At 45.7% G+C, this 23096-nt stretch overlaps 1 protein-coding gene across 1 annotated transcript; it reads left to right on the top strand.

Annotated features, from left to right (window-relative positions):
- Positions 1-447: 447 nt before the first annotated feature.
- LOC122379742 (snake venom 5'-nucleotidase-like) lies at positions 448-22098 on the top strand. The gene is made up of 15 exons (XM_043362160.1): positions 448-682; positions 1336-1622; positions 1898-2033; positions 10351-10428; positions 10851-10964; positions 13489-13594; positions 13923-13988; positions 15575-15658; positions 15844-15965; positions 16616-16808; positions 19312-19467; positions 19856-19977; positions 20437-20515; positions 20862-21029; positions 21364-22098. Exons 2-15 carry the CDS (start codon positions 1339-1341, stop codon positions 21438-21440), a joined length of 1785 nt encoding a protein of 594 aa, XP_043218095.1. The 5' UTR covers positions 448-682; positions 1336-1338; the 3' UTR covers positions 21441-22098.
- Positions 22099-23096: the final 998 nt, after the last annotated feature.

The raw sequence follows: 23096 nt of genomic DNA, 5'->3' as shown, positions 1-23096 counted from the left end.
AAAAGACTACGGCGCCCTGAAGACCTGAAAAGCGATTCCGGGCGGTCCGATGCAACACATAAAATCGCAGTTACGTTCATATTTTATGTTCGCATATTCGCACTAAATGAGAAGCAAAAGTCTTCGGACTTTCTCCTAGCTTATACTGAAATGCGTCATAAATACAACGCACATGTATGAAGCGTAAGAACATAATGGCTTCCCTAGATTTTCAGATAAGAAAATCACTTTCTAGTCGAATTTGAATAATATACGGACAACATATATACGTCCTAATATCATGAGTGCATACCACACTCGGTTGTATAAAAACTACCTTGTCAAAATTGCTTCCGCTCCATCGATCATTGGGTCGTTTTTTTCATTTCACTGCACTCTGGCGCTGTTATCGGCCGCGCGAGAGGCGCCCCTCTCGCGGCCGATAACAGCGTGCCGTAGGTACCGAGCGGTCACTTGCCGTGAATAGTCGATATGTGGCACATTGTGTGTACCGTGCCGGGGCGATAGCACCGCGGCCCGATAGTGGAGCGAGATTGTGCAGGACCAGCCAGCAGTGGGGCATGTGATGTGACCGGGACATGTGACCAAGGAGTGACACAGGTGAACATCGCAACACGGGATACAGGTGTGAGCAGTGAGTCACACGGCGGAACTGGTGAGCATCATCCCACGAGAAAAACAGGTAAACACTAAACAAGTGCGAACTGCGAGGCAAGCAAGTGCGAAAACTGAGTCATGCTAGGCGACACTGCTGTGAGTCAGCTAAAAGTAAATAGATCTATACAAATTTGCACTTTATCTGGATACTGTTTATATCATTCTGGTTTTCTATCTGCTCTACATAGCTGAAATGCATATTCTGAAAGAGGATACGACCTTCCTCACCGTTGTCCGTTTCGCCGCTAATTTAGCAATAAAACTTCGCGAAGAAAAAGAATAGAGCTTGCTCTGCCCTTGACCTGAAGTCAACATCCCATTTAGCCTGTACAAAGCAAAAAATGTCTGGTTGCGGTTGAACGAAAAATTATGACGGTCAAATAATTACTTTGTGGCCATTTCTAACTCCACAAGTTAACCCAATACAAAAAAAAAATCGGAACATTCTCTGTGCATTACAATGGCATAGCTCGTACCGAATATTCCGCAAAGTCCTAGCTCAATTGACTGTGAAAGTGAAATGCCCCCTCCCCTTATCGGTGGAGTCAGGTTTCTACATAGAACCGATCTGTACGGCGAGAGGCAAACGGTAGCACTGAGATCCAATTTAGCGATTCATCTTCTAATTAAAATATTTAAGTGCCTATCTATTATCTCATAGATACTATAATATTTCAGATAATGATACAGATAATGATGCGGTGCTTGGCTGCACTCGTGCTTCTGGCGGTCTCCGCTAGATGTCAGTCGGCGAAACTGCTCATCTACAGCAGCGACCTGTTCGGCCACTACGTGCCGTACAACGAGTCGCTGTACGACTGTCCTCTGAAGTCTGCCTCGAGGAGGGCCCCGTTTCCACTGACGATGCAGCTGGAGGGGGAGGAGGACGGATTGCTGACCATGGAGGAGGAGATCGTGGAACAGTGGCTGCCCTGGGGCGACTGTGGGGTCGGCGGCGTGCCCCGGTATGTAACATTGTAACATCTTTACACAAGTTCGGAAAATATCGAACGGTAGTTGTTGCGTAATACCCATAACCTTTATCAGCTTTCGCATGCTCAAAATACCGGTAGTATGTACCAGAAAAACTTCCATGCTTTTTAAGTAACTTTACTCTTTAATCAGCATGAAACTTCAAGGACGAAGAAGTGTTTTGGCTGCGAGCCACTCACTTCAAAGCCTGTCTAACTGAGCCCGTGTCCCCCTTCCTCCTCTGATGTCCCGTCGGCATGGCTGGCAGGCTGGTCGGCCAGCTGTCCACGTTCCCCGAGGAGCTCACCCTGGTCACTGGTGGCAACATCCTGGGTGACGGGGACTGGGAGCTGCCGGCAAACGTGTCGGCCGCCGCCCTCGCTGCCGTCCAGTTCGACGTCATGGTCAGTCAGCGGTGCTAAGGGACGCTGAGGGGTCAGAGAGGGGTGCATAGGGGTGCATAGGTGTGTTGAGGGGTGCTGAGAGGCTCCGAGAGGTCATTCAGGGGGGGGGGGTGCTGAGGGGTGTTGATGGGTGCTGAGGGGTGCTTAGCAGTCAGCCAGGGGTGCTGATGAGTCGATCAGGGGTACAGTGGTGAGGAGTCTGTTCATGTTGTACGCGCTGAGGAGCCTGTAAGGGGTGCTTCATGCATCGTGATGACATATAGCATTGGCGGTGGGTATGTATGTATGTATGTATGTATTGACACCAAAAGCCTTCCTCATATGGCGTGGCGATTACGGCTTAGATCCGAGTATAATGGGTAACAATCATGCGGGCAGGGGAAGAACACTCAGCACTAGACGACAGTCATCCATCGATGGGGGTCGCGACAATAATCGTCTACATATGTACATAAGACAAACAATATATATATATATATATATATATATATATATATATATATATATATATATATATATATATATATATATATATATATATATATATATATATATATATATATATATATATATATATATATATATATATATATATATATATATATATATATATATATATATATATATATATATATACATAAGCACAAACAGATCGTCCACCAATTGGCGGCATGCCTTGCCTACTACTAAACAGACTCGTCAGCGGCGTAGCGGGGATTTGTTAATCAGCGCGGCCCTGGCAGACCGGGCGAAGCTGGCAGGTGGCAGCTGCACTACCTGGGGTGGGAGGCTATTCAATAGCGCCGCGGCGCGGTACTCAAAACGCCGTTTTCCGGTTTCAAGCCTCGGTCGGGGAAGATGAAGTAGATGATCCTGCCGTGTGTGCCTGTCTCGAAAATTTTGGTTGGGGACGAACAGCGCAGCGAGGTTCTCGGGCTCTTCATGCTTAACCCTCGCCCGCACATGGGGGGGGGGGTGGTTGCCACCCCCCCCCCCAGGTAGTCTTTCTGCTCTGCACTCAACATTTTTAGAGCTAGAAGGCTGATTTTTCGTATAGCTGCTCCTCTATCCTTTCTTGATGTCCACTGAAAATTTCAAGTTTCTGTGATTTTTGGTTTCGGAGATATGACCTTGTTTGTCAGGTCATGTCATGACCCAAATGGCCAATTCTCAACATATTGCGTTTGCCATGGGCCTTATGAGCTTTTGACACCCTGATTTCGGCCTTTTTTGCCAGTCTTACCTCCCACCTATCATGGAACATGTTGTTCGACGATGTACAGGGGTCAAGGTCAGGGTCAAGGTCAACCTAGGTCATCTAAGATAATTGCGTTTTAGGCAAGCTGAATTTACTTTTTTTGAAGTTTTTTGACTGCATTTTTGGTAAAAGCTTCTCAGATCATGATTTCATGTAATATGGACCCAAAAACAATCGGTGCACACATCAGTATACACACAGACACACACAGACATACAAACACATATAATTGACCTTGACCTAACTTGACCTGAAATGACCTCAGCAGCAAAATTCTGGTCGGGTAGTGTGACAAAGAGGTTCTAGCTGGCTTGGCACCAGACAACAGCATCGTCATCGGTATTTGATAAGCAGCACACTTGATATCCAACGGTGACCCAAAACAGCAACATTTTTTAGTTTGACCTGACCTGGAAGGTCAATGACTGACCTGAGAAGTTAAAACTGGGTATCATTGGATTCGTCTCTTCCCAAAGAATCTTTTTGGTCTTTACCGCTAAGCTCTATCTCCAACAGGAACGAAATGGCGCGGGGGGGGGGGGGTGGCAACCACCCCCCCCCCCATGTGCGTTCTAGGATGGGAAAATGGCATGTGCGGGCGAGGGTTAATGACCTTTTGCGCGATCGTGAGTGTCAGGTAATCTGACATGGATTTTGGTGATAGCCAGCCAAGTCTGTCGCGCAGGTCCGAGACGTGGTCAAACTTACGCCGTCCGAAGATCACTCTAGCGGCAAAGTTCAAAATTTTCTGGAGTCGGTCAAAATTTTTCTGAGTCCCGTTACCGTACACAGTGAGGCAGTAGTTGATTCGTGATATGACCAGAGATGTAACGAGAATTTTAATGACACCGTCAGGGAGACAATTTCGTGCGTGAGACAGTCCGATCAACAAGCCAGTACACCGACGACTAAGCTCGGACACATGTGCTTCCCAGGACAGGGCGCTGTCAAAGACAACACCCAGATTCCCCACCTGCTCGCATGGCTGCAACACAGAGTCACGAAGAGAGACGCTGAAGTCGGGTACTTTCCGTAAATTTTGTCTGCTGCCAAAAACCATGAGTTGAGTTTTGTTTGCGTTTAGCTTGAGGGCGTGAAGACAGAACCAGTCACTGATTGATGCGAGTGAAGCTTCCATGCGAGAGATAAGCGATCTGAGGTCGTCGGCACGGCCGCTCACTAGAACCTGGGTGTCGTCCGCATATTGGAAAACGGTGGCGTCACCTGCGTATAGCGAGAGGTTGTTCGAAAATATGGTGAAGAGTAACGGTCCCAGGGCAGATCCTTGGAAGACGCCCATATTATTTGGAAGCGGCCGCGACAGTACTCTACCTCCGGCGCCGTTAGATAGGGACACGCTCTGGGTGTGTCCCGTGAGAAAAGCAGAAAACCAAGTGGTCTCGATCCCGTGCATAGCCAGTTTTTGAAGTAGAAGTTCGTGGTCGATGACATCAAAGCATTTGCTCAAATCAAGGAGACACAGCAGTGAAAGTTCTCCCCTATCAGAGGCTGCGAGGATTTGGTCTGTGACGGACAGCAGAGCGGTCTCTGTGGAGTGTCGGGGGCGAAAACCATGCTGCGAGGAGGCAAGGAGATAGTTATTTGAGAGGTAGTGGTAAAGCTGTTGATGTACAAGGCGTATTTACAAATTGCAACCGAGCTCCGCCGTAGGGTATTTTATTTCCGCCGTAGTGTATTTCACTTGGGGATTTTCTACCATACATCTGCCTGAGCTTAGGGTAATTACAATTTGTCGGCGACGTTAAAAAATGATGCACCTTTTTTCGCAGTATAGGATATCGCATGTGCATATTTCTCCCTTTTTGGGTGCGCTTTATCGGTTTTTCGTGAGTAACTCGCGTAAAAACCGTCCGATCGCGACGAAACTTTCAATACCCCCGATTTTATCAATTTTACACCTACCCTGAAAATTTCATGACCCTGACCCAAATGACCTTTGACCTGTGACCTATTTCTCGAGACCATGTTTGGCCCGAATCGCGATTCGGCGTATGTCGGCTCGCATTAGCCGCGCGGTTGCAGTCTTCACGTGGTTTCAAGCGTTGAAACATGTGATATGATGCTGGTCCCATGCATTAGGGTGGGTGTCAAGGTCACCTGAAGGTCAGGTCAGCTCAATGACCTTTGATGACCTCCGTTCACGTTTTCGAGTTTTACATGTTTCTAGGCTAGTTTTTGGAGCTGATTTCGAATTTAGCAACCATTTGAACATTACAGGGGGTGTAACGAAATTATCCGGACACCTTTCTTCCATAAAAAAGCAAAACAATCTGGTACTTTTTCTTTTAACTGAGCTTGTAGCCACCTTTCATAAAAACACAGTGGCGAATGTTCTGGAGCATTTCAGCCAATGGATTCTCCAGCACACTGGCTTTGATGCGGACCAACGCCGTCTAAACCTGTGCCTGCGGTTGAGCAGTGCTTATGGCGGGTGGCTCTTCATACACCTCCTGCTGAACAAGAGCCCACAGGTTTTCGATTGAATTGGGATCGCGACTTTTTCCAAGTCATAAGCGTTAGTCCAGAATGATTGAAGGTTCTATCGGCATCACTTCCCGTTTTTTTAGGAACTTTTAAGTAGCGCGCCGCCCCGCATGAAGACAGCGTGACTTGAATCAGGCATCAGTGCGCGTTCAGAAACCGTGCCCTCCTATGCCGTCTGGTTGAGCGCCTCCAATCATGCTCCACCACCTTCCCTGGAAAAGCTCCACCCTTGCCTATGGGGCAAAATATAAGGGACAAAAACACAAAACAAGACAGATAAAAACAAAGCAAAATTAACTCGTTACCTAATTAAATTCAGGCTGGAGCAAAAACATGGGCAATAGGTATCTATGTCAAATTAGAATGAAAGATTAAAATCAACCTGACCAGGCCTTACGGTCTGACCGGGTCCTAACCACCTTACTTCACCTAACTTAACACAATTCAACCTAGCCTACCACAACACCTGCAGCGGTACCTTCTTGGAAAAATGATGCCCAGGGAGATGACTGTCCAAGTTATTGGAATACTACCATGATTGCTTGTCAAAATGTGTGTCATCATGCTCTTGTTTGACAAGTGATGTATAATAAATGTGATATTCAATAATTATCTCCTGACTGTTGACTGTTGAGTGATCAAAATATTCAAATAATCAGGGTACAATGCTGTGCATAGTGCACACTAATCATGTTGTTTTTGTGTAGGCCCTCTGCACATTGTTGTGTGCACTGCTATGTGCACCTAAGTAAAAAAGTGACAACTGGTGGTACATGACAAAAGGTTGTGCAACTGTGAAGTTCATGCCCTTGGTCTTGCTGGTGCCAAATGCCTATAGCTATAGCAGGATCAGTGAGGGTTGTAGATATGCTACATACATTGTGCATTGAAGATATTGGCACAAAGTTCATCCGTAATTACTATGCTTAAAACACCTAATGTAAGAAACGACATAAATGCCCAGATGATAAAGCTCTCTGGTCAACATTACACAAATTTATTGACATACTTTGCAGGTACATATTTACATTCATGGCAAATACCTTCGATTTGATTCAGAAACTAGTTCAGTTGGGCAAACTAGACCTTTGGAATCAAAATATGGAGGCATCAAAAGATTGATTCCTTATGACCATATTTGGGCATAAATGCAGACCATTTCTAACTTACCAAACACATAAAAATAAGAGAGTGTTTCAAGAAGGAGCATGCCTGACCTTGAACAGAAATGCTGGAAGTATCTCCTAAGCAAAATAATATTGCTCCTATCATAACAATTTGAGTTCTATAGGTAGTGAAAGGCAATCAAGGAATTGATTCACTTTAAACAGATAATCATAATATTGATTCCCCATCAGCTGGCTAATCATTATTTTGATTCACAGGTAATGTTAACAGATAGGCAACAATTACTTGGAAGAATACAGCATTTATCTTGCTATTATTCTCATTTAGTGGTATCCTCAGTACCACAACAGATACCTATAGCACTGTTGTACTTTACCTTCACTACATTTGATAACAATTCACAATTTTTAAATGTCAAGAATACAAAAACTGAAGCAACAGGTAAAAACCATATAATAAATATAAAAGCACTACAACAATGATAATTAGGGGTTTGAAAATTTCATTTTGCCATTTTACACAAATACTGATTGTTTAGTATGCAATTCATGATACAAAAATAACATACACTGTGATTTCCTCAAAACAGCTTTTACGTGATGGACAGTGCCTCTGTCTTTTTCCCATTCCCAAGGCCAAAGGGACAATTTCTTAGTTTTGAGGTAACACTTTTTGCAAACCTACCACATTTTTCTACCTTTTTAAAGAAAAATATCATCGTCATGGGCCTTTTTTCAACCGTAACGATACATTTGAAGTCAAAAGTGTACCCAAATGAATCAAAAAATTGATTTTATGCCCATATTTGGTCATGGCTCCTCCCACCAGAATCAAATTATTGATGCCTCCATATTTTGATTCCAAAAGTCTAGTTTGCCCAACTGAGTTGCTAGTAAGCTTGCATTTTTGTAGGTACAACAACGATCATACATTAAATCATAAAAAACTTCTCATGGCATTCATCACATACCTTTTTAAAGAACAAGTACCTAGCTACCATGCAATGATTCTAAAATTTGTCCTCAATCCATCTATATCTCAATTACTGACACAATGAATTTCAAATACCTTAACAAAACCTATAACTGTACATACATAAGAAGAATGCAATACTACAAGAACTATGAATTTCTGAAGTTATTCTCACATGCTGGAATGTTGAAACTCTACTTTTGTCGTCCATTTCCATGTTTGATTGAGCCATCATATAGAACTGTTTTCGTTCTTCAGTCACAAGCTTTCACACAAATCTTGAATTTTTACACATCATCTTGAACCATGATCCAGTCTTTCCAACAAGGTACTATGTAACATCAAAGCAATTTTGATTTGTTAGAACAGCTTCAGATCATGATAGGCTTGAGGTTTGTTACACCATTTACCAGACAAATCTGAATCTCTACAAAATGTGTATCAATTCCCAAACAAAGTAATTGATCATATCAGTATTTGCAGTTTCCACACAATGTTTCATAATACTTTTCTATGTTTATATAAAGAAACTCAAATAATCCACAAATTGTTATTGAAACACTCCCACTTCAAGAATTCGCAGCAATAACAGTACAAGTTCAGAAGCAAACAAACATTGCGCCAGATTTCGTATGAAACGCGCCATCGTCCTAAGTTTCTACCACAGACGGTAGTTCAACCGCAGCCGTAGTGCGAAAACCCCTGCCCACCTTACCCCACGGCGGAGCTCGGTTGCAATTTGTAAATACGCATGTACAAGGCGTTCCACAACCTTCATAATCACGGGGACTAATGAGATTGGTCGAAAGTTGGTGGGATCTGAGGGGCTGCCAGATTTGAAGATTTGGTGGACTGTGGAATGTTTCCAAGAATCGGGGATATCGGAGTTGGTAATACACGTATTGATAATGTAAAGTATGACGCGACCGATAGCTGAGAAGCTGGACTTCAACATTCGGATGCAAATGCCATCAGTCCCACTGGCGCCTGAGTTACGCATGCCGAAGATAGTGTGACCGAGTTCGCCGAGAGTGACCGCGCGGAGCTGGAAACGACAAGCACCGACCCGGGGGAGGCGAACGTTCAGATCGGTAGTGGTGTTAAGAGACCGGACCTCCGCAGCGATGCGAGGTCCGACAGAGACGAAAAATGAATTTAGTTCATCGGCGGGTAAATTAGGCTGCACGCTAGGACCGTCCTTTTTCCCTGCTACAACTGTCCTGATAGACTGCCAGACCTTATTGGGACCCCGCTCGCAAATATTTCTCTGTAGCTCCTCTCGCCGGTCGCGACGCAGCGCGGCCCGAACAGAGCGATTCAGCTCCTTGTAAGCTGTCGACTGACGACCGGACAGTCGTAGCGAGGCGCGGCGCTGGGACATAAGGTTCCGTGTGACAGCAGAGGCCGGGGGCGCTGTGGGGTTCCGAATGGTAATGCGCTTGAGTGGGGCGTGGTCGTCGATAATAGGCAAAAAATTGGACACGAATGCATCCCACTGATCACTAACAGTCGCGGCGGTAAACACAGGCTCCCAGTCGACAAGCTCCAGATCAGAATTAAGGGCAGTGACATCAACACGGTTGAGCGAACGAGCTGAGATGATTGTAGGCTTCGGACGCAGTTTGGGGACATTGACATCTACGCTAATAAATTTATGCGGACTAAAATGACAAAACTCAACACGGGTGTTAGAGAAGATGTCCACTTTGTTCACCATACACACGTCTAGGAGCGAACCGGAAGTGAAAGTCGGAGTTGTTACTAGCTGGTCTAGGGAGTAGTCCGATAGGAAGCTGCTGAGATGCTGTCGTGCACGAAAGTTGGGTTCTTTCTTCAGCAGGTCACAGTTTATATCACCGCAGATGACGAGCGGGGTCCTAGGGTGATCGATAAGTACTCTTTGTAACTGATTTTCAAGGTCGGCGAAATCGGCACATAAAGCAGTTTCGGAGTGGCGAGGGGGGCGGTATAAAGAACATACGATGAGTTGACGACCTTTGTCGAGCTTGAGCAGCGCCCACTTTGACTCGAGCTGGCTGCAGCCGCACTCAAAACTTGGGAACTTGATGGGCACTGATGTGATATCCGATTTTGCTGCGATTGCGACGCCGCCGTACCCGCGGCCATCAGGTCGGTCTGTGCGGCTGAGGGAGTAGCCAGGGAGCACTAAAAGTCTGTTTGGCGTAGAAGGGCGTAGCCAGGTCTCCGACAGTGGTACGACATCGTAATTGTTTTGGTGGAGTTCATAGGTCAGGTCCAATAGTTTAGACTTAAGGCTTTGAATATTCAAGCTTCCGATACGAAGATTCCGATGGTGGTTTCCTGTCGTTTCCGGTCGGCTCCTGCCCCTGCCGCGGGTGGGTAGCCTCATCCTTCATAATCATTAATTTATGATATAGTGAAGCGACAATAAGATAGCAGAGTTAAAGCGAGGTATGGTTGTTCCGTTCTCAGGGCCTTGGCCCGGGAGAGTTCCTTCGTGGAACACCGTTTCTGAGGGAGTTTCTGACAACTATCAACGACAGCGCACCGGTAAGTGCGATGGTGAACGGACTATAAGAAGACGATACTCTTAAACTTCATGAATGATGCGTGGCTCCGGTTACATTATTGAAATGCATAATATTTGTATTTGACAACAGCACTCAGACTATTCGTGGCTAAAGGGGTCATTAATGTCACGGTAAAAGACAGGTTAAAGTGCAACTCGCATACAGTCGCACACACACACACAGACAAAGGCTTCATCACTCTATCGCCGGAAAAATAAAATAATATTCCACATTACTGCACACGCTGATACAGTTTTGCAAATATTATGAATGGTAAGGCATTTCTTTTTCAATCTATACGCGGAGTTTGTTCGTGGCATTGCGTGAAATTTGACGTTTCGAATTTTTGCAAAGATTTGTGTCTCCTGGACACATGACGAAAGTAATACTTTCGTATTTCAGACCACTGTCATCGCCTGCAACGTCCAGTCGGGCCTCCTGGGTGACCTGATTAAACCGTATGTCATCACCAACGGTACCCTCTTTGTCGGTGTAGTCGATCCTGCAGTTGTACCGGTAAGTATACTTATATTTACTCGGACGAAAGCATCGCCTTTTGGCGTTCAAATTTAGCACGGGTGTTTTAGATAGGTGGATTTCGGTTTAACCCGCGACCTGGTGGGGGGGGGGGCTATTTTTTGCCCCCCCTCCAGACTTTTCGATATATCTCCAGAACCACTGCGCCGATCGTCACAAAACTTTCAGTACCCTCCCGGACATCAATTTTACACATTGTGACCAAAAATTTTTCCAAAGGCTATGATAGGTTGGCCGGAAATGACGTCAGAGTGACGTCATGTTCTGTCGTTTTCGACCCAAAAAAGGGTTTCGCGGGAAGAGCTGTCGGGCCTATAGCTTTGCAAATACAGAAAAATGATAAAGAGATAAAAGGTGTAGAATCAACAGGGCTACAAAACTGCTATCTCGGATTTTTTAAATTTTTGGATTTTGACCCCCAAAAATCAAAAAATAGATTTTTTGAGTATAATAGCCGAAAAATCAAAAAAGTTTTTTGAATTTCGAAAAAAACCGGAATATATGTGATAGTCCCTACCGCCTTCTATCTACATACCAAATTTGAGATCGATACCTCTTTTTTTGGCCAAGTTATAGCGAAAAAACTGTTCAAAATTGATGACGTCAAATTTTCAAACTCAATTTTCAGCAATTCTAGACCTCGTAGCGCAAAACAAAGACCACAATTAGACTCCCCGTGACGAGCTGCATCGAATCAATACCCATTTTATGCAAAAATATCAACTTTGAAATTTGACCTTTTTCGACCTGACCTTGACCTGACCTCCACCAGAAAGTGACCTAAACCGTGCCTGATGGTCTTATAACCAACACCATTGAGTTGGAAATGAAAAACTGGCCATAAAACATGCATCGCACAACCTTAGTAAAGTTGGGTTCATGTGGTGACCCTTGGTGACCTTTGGTGACCTGACCTGTGACCTGACCTGGTATGACCAGTGACCTCTAACAGCAACATATGTACTAGGCAACTGACGCCCTATCGCTGATTCTCGACAAAATGCGTTTTCCTCGGTGTTATAGCGCATTCCCTAGAAGACCCGTGAACGGTGAAACATTTCATCTTTGACCTGACCTGTGACGTCATCGGTGACCCCGAGGTCAATAAAATTTGGTTTCCTACAACAAATTTGACAGGCCTTTCGAACGCCGTTTGAATTTTGCGGATCCGTCCAGTAGTTTCGGAGATACGGGGGGGGGCAAAAAATAGCCCCCCCCACCCACCAGGTCGCGTTATAAACAGACCACACCAGGGCGCGGGTTAACACGCGCACTGCAGGGGGGGGTGTTTTCAACCCCCCCCCCCTGTGGTTTTTCGCAAATCGCGAGAAAACGGCGGCGCGTAGCGCCGCCAAATTTTGCATACCTGTTCTCCCAACTTTTGCACACCTTGAGTAAAAATTTTGACCCCAGGTGACCTATGGTCAGGTCACCAGGTCAGGTCAAGTGACCCTACCTCGAAACGTAAATTTCGAAGTTTGCAATCCCACCAAGCCCACAGTTGTTGAGATATGATCTTGAAACCCACAGGAAATAGTAAAGTCATCACGAGCTACAACTTGTATATCTCGGAATTTTTATATCGATAACCTAAGGTCAGGTCATTTTTGCGACCGGCCCATTATAAGTCAATGGGAGAAATTTCAACTTACTCTGAATGCCATCCTATGACTTCAATACGCTCAGGATCATAGTATTACAGGTCCCTGTTGGTGATATCACCGAAACATATCACTTATGACCTTTGGAAGGTGATCTCCAGGTCATCTTAGGTCACCTGAGGTCACCAGCGGTTTTTCTTCAATAACTTGAGATTGAATAGAGATAGAGACTCCGTTCGACGTTTATCGTGTTTTTCTCGTCAATGCGGATCGAATGATATGCAACATGACCTATTTCGGTCAGGTCATGACCTTGACCTGAGGTCAATTTTTCAACTTGACCTTTCGAGGTCATATCATATATCATTCGATGCGCCTTGACGAGCTAAGAACGATGGCGTTCGAATCGATCCTCTGTCTTGTGTGCAAGACAAGTTATTCAAGAAAAACTACCGCGAAATTCCTGTTGTGAAAATCGTAACATTTTGTCTTCGGTGACCTCTGGTGACCTCGTTTTTGACCTGACCCAAAAATGATCTTAGTATTTCTTGTAGATCTCATCTCAACCTATCCAACGCCGTTTACCGCTTGTCGCTACGTTGCGCCGTTTTCGAGATCTCAGTGGGGGTTGTTTTCAACCCCCCCCCCCCCTGCAGTTCGTGTTCGGCTCAGACCCGCTGCAGTGCGCGTGTTAAGATAGATGTTGAAAACTGAAGAGCCAACCCACCAACGCCTTTAGTTTAAGCTGGTCTGTTGTGACACGGTTCAATGGATTACTCCTTAGGATTACTATTAGGATTACAATGCTACTCAAATTAAAAATTAACTTTGTAGTGTTTCTCCCCACCCCACCCATTCACCTACCGGGATCACGGTTATGACCACTGTGCGTCACTTTACAGGACTTTGTCACCCTAGACACAGACCTTCAGCTGTCGAACACAAGCTGTGTCCAGGATATAATAAACAAACAAAGCAAAAACAATACGATACCCGCCGTCGTCGTCGGTAAGTTACTGTGAGCGAATAGGGTACATGAGCTACCAAAGCATGCATGGTCGGAATCGAACACATCGCGTACGCTATACATGAAAATGTTTAGCCGCTCTTCACTGCTTGGGCGAAGGTACTGTTGCCTTCGCATTTCGCAAGACGGTATTGCTAGGTAACGCACGGATTTCACGAAGACCCACTATAGTCCCTTTCATGTTAGGCGTACGATACCAATTTTTGCCATTTATTCCCACATCATTCCTGAAGATAAGACCGCAATTTCTCACCACGATCCGCAATCGTTCGTTACGTCTTGACTAAACACATAACGTTTTTTTTTCAGGCTCAGCTGCATCTCTGGACTCCAGCATTTTCGATGCCACCGGCGTCACAGCATTCGTTATATCTGGTAAGCATATCATGCTTCGTATGTGCAGGCTGCGGCGGTTTCTGAAAAGTGATAAGCTGATTAACCCGCGCCCGGCTGGGGGTCCTGGATTTCCACGCCCTGCTGGGGGGGTGTGTGTGTTTGAACACACCCCCCCTTGTAACTCGGCTCCTGGGCCACGTAGCGATACGCGGAAGGCGGTGTTCGAAAGAGCGTCAAAAATAATGACGAAATCACTTCGGTCAATTTTTTGTTCAGGTCAAAGGTCAGGTCACCAGAGGTCATTGAAGGCAAAATTTCGCCGATATCCAGGTCGTATGTCGAAAATTTCCAAGAAGCCAACGCATAACTCGAGAACCAATAGAACTACAGCGCCGCGGAAAAGTGCATTCGATAGCCCTATTAAAGCCCTTTCTGAGTAATTTCTCAGATTTGACCTAACGTCAACGGTTTTGCCTGCAGGGGGCAAAAACTGCAAAAATAGCCGATTTTTTCGGAAACAGTTTTTCTGCAATAACTTTTGACCTAAGCCTTGTACGAGCTTACTTTTACCGGCATTGTGTTCCTCTCGTCAAGACGCATCGAATGAACTATAAGTTGACCTTGAAAGGTCAACTTGAAAATTTGACCTCAGGTCAAGGTCATGACCTGACCGGAAAGGGTCATGTTGCATATCAGTCGATCCGTATCGTCGAACTGAACACATCTAGGGCGTTTTCATCGCTCTAGCATGCCTCTATCAAAAGTTATTTGCGAAAAACTGTTAGATACCATTCGTGACCTAAGATGACCTCAGGGCATAAACAAGGGTGACGGACACCAATTTCATGTTCAGTGTGTCTAAACCACTTGTAATTCGGTGTTTGGGAGTGTTTATAATGTCTTTTGTCCAAAAGAGGCGCATTTCAATTTTCTCCCATTGACTTATAATGGGGAGGTCGCAAAACTGACCTGACCTTAGGTCATCGATATCAAAATTCTGAGATATACATTTTGTACATGCTATTGCTCTTAGCAATCGCTGAAAGTTTCAAAGCGATCGGTCACTCGGTGTAGCTATGACAGACATTGAAACTTTTTATGAGGTGAGGTCACTTCAAGTGACCTGGTGACCTGACCTTGAATGACCTTGGTCTCCAATTTTCACAACAAGTGTAGAATTGATGTATGATAAGGTGTACAAAAAACGGCGGCGCTCCGCGCCGCCGTTTTTGAGATATTCGCGAAAAACCACAAGGGGGGTGTTCAAACACCCCCCCCAGCAGGGCGCGGGTTAAAAAATACAATGATGACATGACTGAGAGAGAGGAAGGGGAGAGAGGGAGAGAGAGAGAAGAGAGAGAGAGAGAGAGAGAGAGAGAGAGAGAGAGAGAGAGAGAGAGAGAGAGAGAGAGAGAGAGAGAGAGAGAGAGAGAGAGAGAGAGAGAGAGAGAGAGAGAGAGAGAGAGAGAGAGAGAGAGAGAGAAATACCTGAAGCCTTAGAAGGCATCTTACGGATTTGGGGGTTGCAAAAGATACGTATACCTACTTGCATTCCCATATTTTTGGATAGGGTGCAAACTGCAGCCCCTTTTCAGCTCTTCTACAGATTTGTTCATCGTTTTCAGGTCTCCCGAAGCAGGATAAGCAAAAGGCTTTGATGGCACAAGACCAAAAGGCTAATAAAACGACGCTCGTCACTGATGGCTACGGTGAGTTCTTTCGCAACTGAGCCATAGTACTGCATGGACGTATAAGACGCATGCGGGATTATTTTTTTCCATCCATCAGCTTCTATCCGTCGCAACAGCTTGTCCGTCGCCACGCGCTTCATATATATGAAGAGCTAGCTGTCTGATTGTCCCATGGAGATAATGTCTTATGTCCACTCCGACAGGATCTACGATCGGCATTTTCAACATGACCAACCCGGCCGCTGCTCCGAACGTTACCACCCTGAACGGTGACGCCCCCGAGGACAGTGGAACGGCCAACACCACCGCGCAGCTGCAGCAGGCGGTGAGGGCGTGGAATAGGCAGTGGACTGTGGAGGTGGACTGGTTTTTGGGGGCGGTGGGTGGGACTAGCCTGGACTGTGGACTGGACTGTGGACTGGACTGTGGACTGGACTGTGGACTGGACTGTGGACTGGACTGTGGACTGGACTGTGGACTGGACTGTGGACTGGATTGGGTTGTGGAATGGACTGGAATGGACTGGACTAGAATGTGGACTTGATTTGACTTTGAACTGGACTGAACTCTGGACTGGACTGTGAACTGGACTCTGGACTGTGAACTGGACTGGACCATGAACTGAACTGGACTGTGAACTGGACTGGACTTTGGACTGGATTATGACTGACTGTTACAGCACCAAGAGCTAACTGCGGGGTTTCAGCGTTTCTTTTTAGGAACAGGGATATATCAGCAACCAGAGCAAGACGATGAATTTACTTGCTACATTGACTGATACTTTAGTCAGTAAAAAGACCTTATCAGCTCCAAACTGTCCCAATTCTAGCGTAGGTAGGACAGTGAGCGAATCAGTGATATTACCTGGCTCTTTTACTGAACAACCTGGTCTAACCTTCCGATCAAGAGCAACCCATGCAATTTTGTAAGTAAAATAATTTATATTTCAATCCATTTCATCTCTGCTCCTGCCAGGTGGCCGATTTCTACGCCACCAGGGTCACGTCGTACTACGAACTGACGTCGGACAAGTGTGACGGCACAGAGTGCAGTCTCGGTGACGTCATCTGTGACGCCGCGCTGATTGGTGCGCTGCTCGACGGCCGGATCACGCCTCGGCCAATCGCCGTCTGGCCCGGACAAAACCTCACCGGAAAAATACCCAAAGGCAAGACAAGAACAGCAATGAACATTTCTATAAACGTTATACATATACCTGTGCAGTGGCGGCGGATTCGATTTTGGCGTGGGGGGGCAAGATCCCAGTCGAGATGATGTCATAGGCGGATCCAGAAAGGCGTTTTCGACGCTGTAGAGGACATACCCCCCCCCCCCAAGTGTCCAAAATCCAAAAACTCCTCGGATTTCGATTCCTTTACTGCTGAACAGTATAAAGCAAACAACATTCTGATAAAAGTTTTATTATTAGGAAACATAAGGTATGTTTTGAATATTTCGGGCGATGCAAGGGGAGGGGGAGTAAATATTTGCTTTATATGCCCGCTCCCTGGATCTGCCATTGAACGATATAACGATTTTCGTATTGCTGTATTAGAAAAAAGCTCCAATGGGAAAAATTGTGCCATAGCCCATAACCCGATCGCAAAGCAGATTTGAAGAACGGTGCCAAACCTTTTGAAGTAGGCGAGCGCTATTCTTCAATGAGGTAACTCGTTACCACTTTTCCTCTGTTCACTTTACGTTCGATTTCCGTTTAACCTTCCTTTAAAAAGTATTTCTGAGACAGATATCAACTGAAACTAGCTAACAGCAGGAGGAGACCGCTCAAACATTCAGAGACAGTCGCTCGCATCTAAACCTATTGGGACAGCAATCCGCCAGAAACCCACCCCAGGCAGTAGTTCGCCAATTAAGCTCATCGAGACGGGCTGTCTCGATGGGTTTATCCTACAGTAAGCCCACAGCAAGGCTTAACTAAGGCCCAAACGCTCGTCAAGCTGGGAACGGAGGGCTGAGGTGAGGGAGTCGAGCGGTGGACTAGGGTGAAGGAATTCGTTGGACTGAATGCAGAAGCTCGGGGGGGGGGGGAGGAGCGTTTCTTTATTAGGACTTTAGGGTGCGCTGACTGCGGCAAGGTCCAAATAACACACCAAATTTTGCCACGACATCTACCGGTTCAGGCACTCGAGAATCAGCGGCCAGTGATATCTGCAAAGACGAAGCATTTCCAACCCAGCTTCAGCCTAGTGTGGGCGCCTCAGGTGGCTTTCATTACAGTTGCACATACCAAACGACCTCAGTGCAGACAGTCTGTCGCCGAAACCATTCGGAACAGACTTCAACGAAAAGTGAGACAAGGTTAGTGCTATCGTTAAGTGCCATTATAGACTTGGACCCCGTTGGCTTGACCCACTGGAAGGTGGTAGTTATCGGACGCTGCGGGGCATACTCATTTTTCCAAAATGCCTTAGATTTTGCTTTCGTGTTCGATGCTCTGTATTCTATAGCCAGCCTTTAGCCAGAGGGGGCCCCACTAATGATCTGTGCCCTAACCCTCAAAAGTTCCCAACGTTAATTTTTACTTATTTAATAGTGAATACTGAAATAAAGCGGATACTGAACTAGTTCAGTGAACATCCAGTTTTTACACTGGCCCCACACAAGCCTCCGAATACCCAAAGCAGATCTCTGATGACTGGCCTTTGGGTGTCATACCGTGCATTGGTCAATGTGGTCAATGTGTACGACCTCGGCGTTTACCATTTTACTTGCACTGGAAACTGTTGCGTTCGAAAAAAATCAGGGGAGTGGCTTATTACGAGCGCTCATCAGTCCTAACCTCCTAACTACCCGCAAGCGAATGGCTAGCCCTTCCGTCTCCGCTCGCTTGCGATTTGGCATTCATGTAGGTACAAAATAGCGGCAAACGACCACTGAGGGTGTGAGTTGCGTCTCTTGCACACTTAAAATATCTCTAAATCGAATCTGAAAAGACAAAAAATGCTATAAAGCGGAAATGGTTAGCATTTACACATATTCAAAAGGCACCGTTGGACAAACTGTAGGAGCGCATAGCTGCAATATCAGGCTATGGAAATTTTCCTCATGTTTAGGGCACAAATTATGGAGGGGCAAGAATATACGTTTGCCCCTCCTCCAAAAGTTTCTTAGGGAACGATGCCTCCTCTGCCGCTCCGTATCTGTCGCCCCTGTAAGCGGTCACTGAAGGCCTGGGTTGCCGCTGCGTCACTTTGACGCTTATAATGTCTCCAAAACTAGGTTGAAGAGAGGAAAACTTGAATTGAACGCGAACACTTGGCATTTAAGAAAGGCAACGTATGATAACGTATATGGGCATCTGGTTACATCTTCAGATGATCGAACAGAATAATCAGGTATATGTTTCTTGTCTAAGTTTTGTCAAAAATTATGGGGGGGCAAAAAGATACTTTTGCCCCCCCACGAGTTTGCCAGGGGGGGCAGCTGCCCCCCCTGCCCCCCCGAATCCGCCGCCCCTGTACCTGTGCATAATTATTGCGTAGAAATCGAGCATGGAAGCGTGATTTACAAAAAAAGGATGTCTGCCTATTCCTGACTAGCAGTGGTTACGACGCTTTTAAGTTAACTGTAGTCCATTCTTTGCCTTTTTATGCCTTACTAACGATGACGAACACATCAGTTGACTCATGCAATGCTCGTTTTTATTCCAGGCAGCCTCACAGTGTCGCAGCTCTACGCCACCATACCTGATGAGCAGGTGGCCCTGGCTAACGCCTCTGGCGAGACGGTCATCAAGCTCTTCTCCCGCGCCGTGGAAGACATGACAGTGGACGCCTCGTCGTCGAAAACCTTCCTCCAGGTGTCCGGTTAGTCGGCGACATTTAGGTGGTATTCATTATTCAGGTAGCGGATATCTAGTTCGTTTGGAATGCTCTGCTTTTAGTACTTTGTGATAATCATTAGAAATATGTACCATGCAAAGCTGTCGGCATTTACACTAAGTAAATAAAAATCCGGTTATCTTAGGAGAAAACTACAAAAATAAGAGGCCGGAAATATTTGCACATATATCATTTACTGGAAAAAAAAATACGTCACAATTCTTCTCGGAGTAGGCCTGGCCCGACCCCAGGCCCAAATCGGTCCTGGCCTGACGACTGCTTCTCTTGACCTGGCGACTGCCTTTTTGGCCTGACTGGATCTAATCAATCCCGACGCTCGTGCTGACCTCTCGTCTGCCGTTCGTTTCGACAGGTGTCCGGGTGACCTATGACCTGGACCTGGCGCAGCCGTACCGCGCCAAGTACCTGATGAACCTGTGCCTGAACTGCACCCCGCAGGAGTATCTGCCCATCTCTAAATCCTGGAACTACACGGTATGGTAGAGTACCTACCTGCCCATCTCTAAATCCTGGAACTACACGGTTTGATGTTTTCAGCGCTTGACGAATGCCAAACTCATAAAAGCATAACATGGCATTGTACTTGAAACGTGTTGGACGTTGGTGAGGGAGGTGCATTTTATTAGAGGCGATAAGTGCTGGAGGTGCAAAAATGAAGTGATGTCGAAAAGCCGTTTCGAACTATCAGATGCGAGTCAGTGGCTCAACTTGGTATTGTGACATCAAATCTGTGGCTGCCACAGTACAATTACTCGCATCTTTATTCGCAGCTGTGTAAACTTGTAAAGAATTTTTTATTGACGTACCCGTTCCACAGGTCTGATACTATGCATCATCCAATCTCATTGCATCTCTTATTGCATCACACCGTCGCATATCCCGTAGTATCGAATCTGTCCGCTGTGTTTACCGACAATCTCCGATGCCTGTCAGGTTGCGCTGCCTGTGTCGATGGTGGACCACCCGTACTGGAAGGACATCACGGACCAGTTCACCGGCCTACTGGTCACCGGTGAGTTAGTCGGTGACATCGAGGAACAGTCAGTGTGCATGCTGTATTCATTATCTAAGCGTTATCACAAAATCGTAAATGCTCCAAATGCCTCTCGAAGACATGCAACAGCATAAAATAGCATCTATTCAGCATGTGCTAGAGTAGGTATGCTATTTTCTGGGCTCAATCATGATAATCAGGATTCATGTCAAAGCATTGTACAAAAAAAAAAAAACGCTAATGCTTCATAATTCATTCGTTTTCTGCATACATGCAGCTGTGTTCAGTGAAGCCCAAGAACTTGCCTAGCGTGAACATTCCGTACTATTAGTTCACCAACTGACCACCAGAGGCGCTGCTGCAGGTTTCTCGGCCCGGGACGCTATCTCGGCGAAGGCGCAGGTGACTGGCCGAATCTTGTCGCCGGTGGGAGACAGAATCGACTTCACACACATCGCTCCGGACGTGGATCCCACCGATGACACGTTCATCGCCGTGCTGAGCACCGTGATCGTCTGCATGGTGGTGTTCGGTGAGGAGGGTCGCGGGTTCGAAACCGGACGGGGGAAGAGTTTTATCGTTATAAAATTATTTTATTGAGATAAACACATTTTATCGTGCTCGTCACTATTGCTTTCAAGAGAAGGTTACAATAAAATGTATGGTTGAGAACTGATGATTTTTCTATCGTGTCCGCGATGACATACTTGAGATCCAATCGTGTTTATATGATTTAGCGGACACTGTACAGTATATTGTAATGTTATGCCTATAGTTGTCCGATGGACCGTATTCTTACCAACATATACGCCATTTGCATGCTGATTTATCATTGCTGCCCCATTACCGGGATGTCTGTTTGGCAGGTCTGGGGCTGTTTGGATTCAACGTTTGGTCGCGGCGCCAGAACCAGTTTGGGTCCACCACTGCGCTCCTGCGCTAGGAGTAGGGACACCGCACTAGTGAAACCATCGCAGCTTATCGGGAGAGTGTCATGTGTTCATTAGTGGTATAAACAATCACGCGCTGTCAATTAATCCCTAATTGTGTGTTGCATGGTCTGTGATTGCGTGATGCATCTGGATAAGCTTGCTACATCTGGATCTCAGTGTGGCATACATGTTTATTGTTTGTAGATATATTGGACAGGTATGTAGTAAAGAGCCAGAAGCCTACGAATATATTCAAGAAACAATTTTGTATCTAATTGTTTCTTGAATATATTCGTAGGCTACCTACTGGCTGTTTATTGTTTATGGTCATCATGTCCAGTTGTTCACGCATTGCGTCAGATTTTTCCTGCTAATTTGGACATGTAAAGTGTGTCAGCATGATTGCTTCTCTATTGAATATCTATTGATCCATCAGTTGTTGCAACTGATATGTGCTACTATACTATGTTTATTGATCTCATCTTACGAGTACCAATACTGATTAAACAAATGGTTTGACAGCAGAGTGCAGACTGATCAACGGCAAGTACTTATCATGTAGAATATTCGTTAAGAACTGAGAGAATATGATTGCATGTAGTGTGAGCATTTATGCGCCTTGAATGTATATCATGTCATCTGATACATCAAATATAATCGCTAAGTGTGCCTTTTCTTTTAGAAATGTCTTCCCCGCTTTATGTTATCAATGGCATCAGCACCGAACAATTATAACACTATTACTAAACAAAACGAAAATACTATAATAGTAGGAACATCGGATAAGATAAAAATAGCACAGGACATGTGAACCTAAACAATATGTTATATAGGCTATCATGTAAGGAAATTATGATTCTGCTAGATTTAGTGCTATGCGACGAACTAATTACAAACATAGCTCGGTGCATCCCATCCCACGGCCTTTCTGACACGATATAACTCCGCGGCACACTAATTAACGGTGGCTGTAATTACCTACATACTGAACCGCTCATTGGTAATCGTGTGGTTGGAGGCAGCCTGGTCACGGATTAACCCTCGCCGGCACAGGGGGTGCAACCCCCCTAAGGTTTTTCGCGAATAACTCGCGTAAAAAAACGGCCGATCGCGACGACACTTTCAGTACCCTCTCATCGATCAATTTTACACCTACCCTTTAAATGTAATGACCCTGACCCCAATGACCTTTGACCTGTGACCTCTTTTCCGTGATCATGTTTGGCCGAAATCGGGATTCGGCGTATGTCGGCTCGCATTAGCCGCGCGTTTGCAAGCTTTTCGTGGTTTCAAACGTTCAAACATGTGATTTGATGTTGCTCCCATGCATTAGGGTGGGTGTCAAGGTCACCTGAGAGATCAGGTCATTGACCTTTGGTGATCTCGGTTCACTTTTTCGAGTCTTACATGTTTCTAGGCTAGTTTTTGGAGCTGAATTCGAATTTAGCAACCGTGACGGGCAACACGCTCGTTTTTTCCGCGAAGCTCTAACTCCATCAGGGGCCAAACGCGAGGGGGGAGGGTCGTACCAACCCCCCCCCCCCCCTTGTGCCGTCGAAGGACTCAAAATGGCCTGTGCCGGCGAGGGTTAAGTGCCACTCAAGGTCATTTATTCAGTTATGTATACGCATCTACACGTATCTGTATTTAAAGCAGGGTCTTCATGA

The sequence above is a fragment of the Amphibalanus amphitrite genome, unplaced genomic scaffold (genome assembly GCF_019059575.1).
Source record: "Amphibalanus amphitrite isolate SeventyFive unplaced genomic scaffold, NRLGWU_Aamphi_draft 000083F_arrow, whole genome shotgun sequence".
Classification (NCBI taxonomy): domain Eukaryota; kingdom Metazoa; phylum Arthropoda; class Thecostraca; order Balanomorpha; family Balanidae; genus Amphibalanus; species Amphibalanus amphitrite.
The sequence above is the reverse complement of the archived record's forward strand: the minus strand, read 5'-3'. Positions and strand labels throughout refer to the sequence as shown.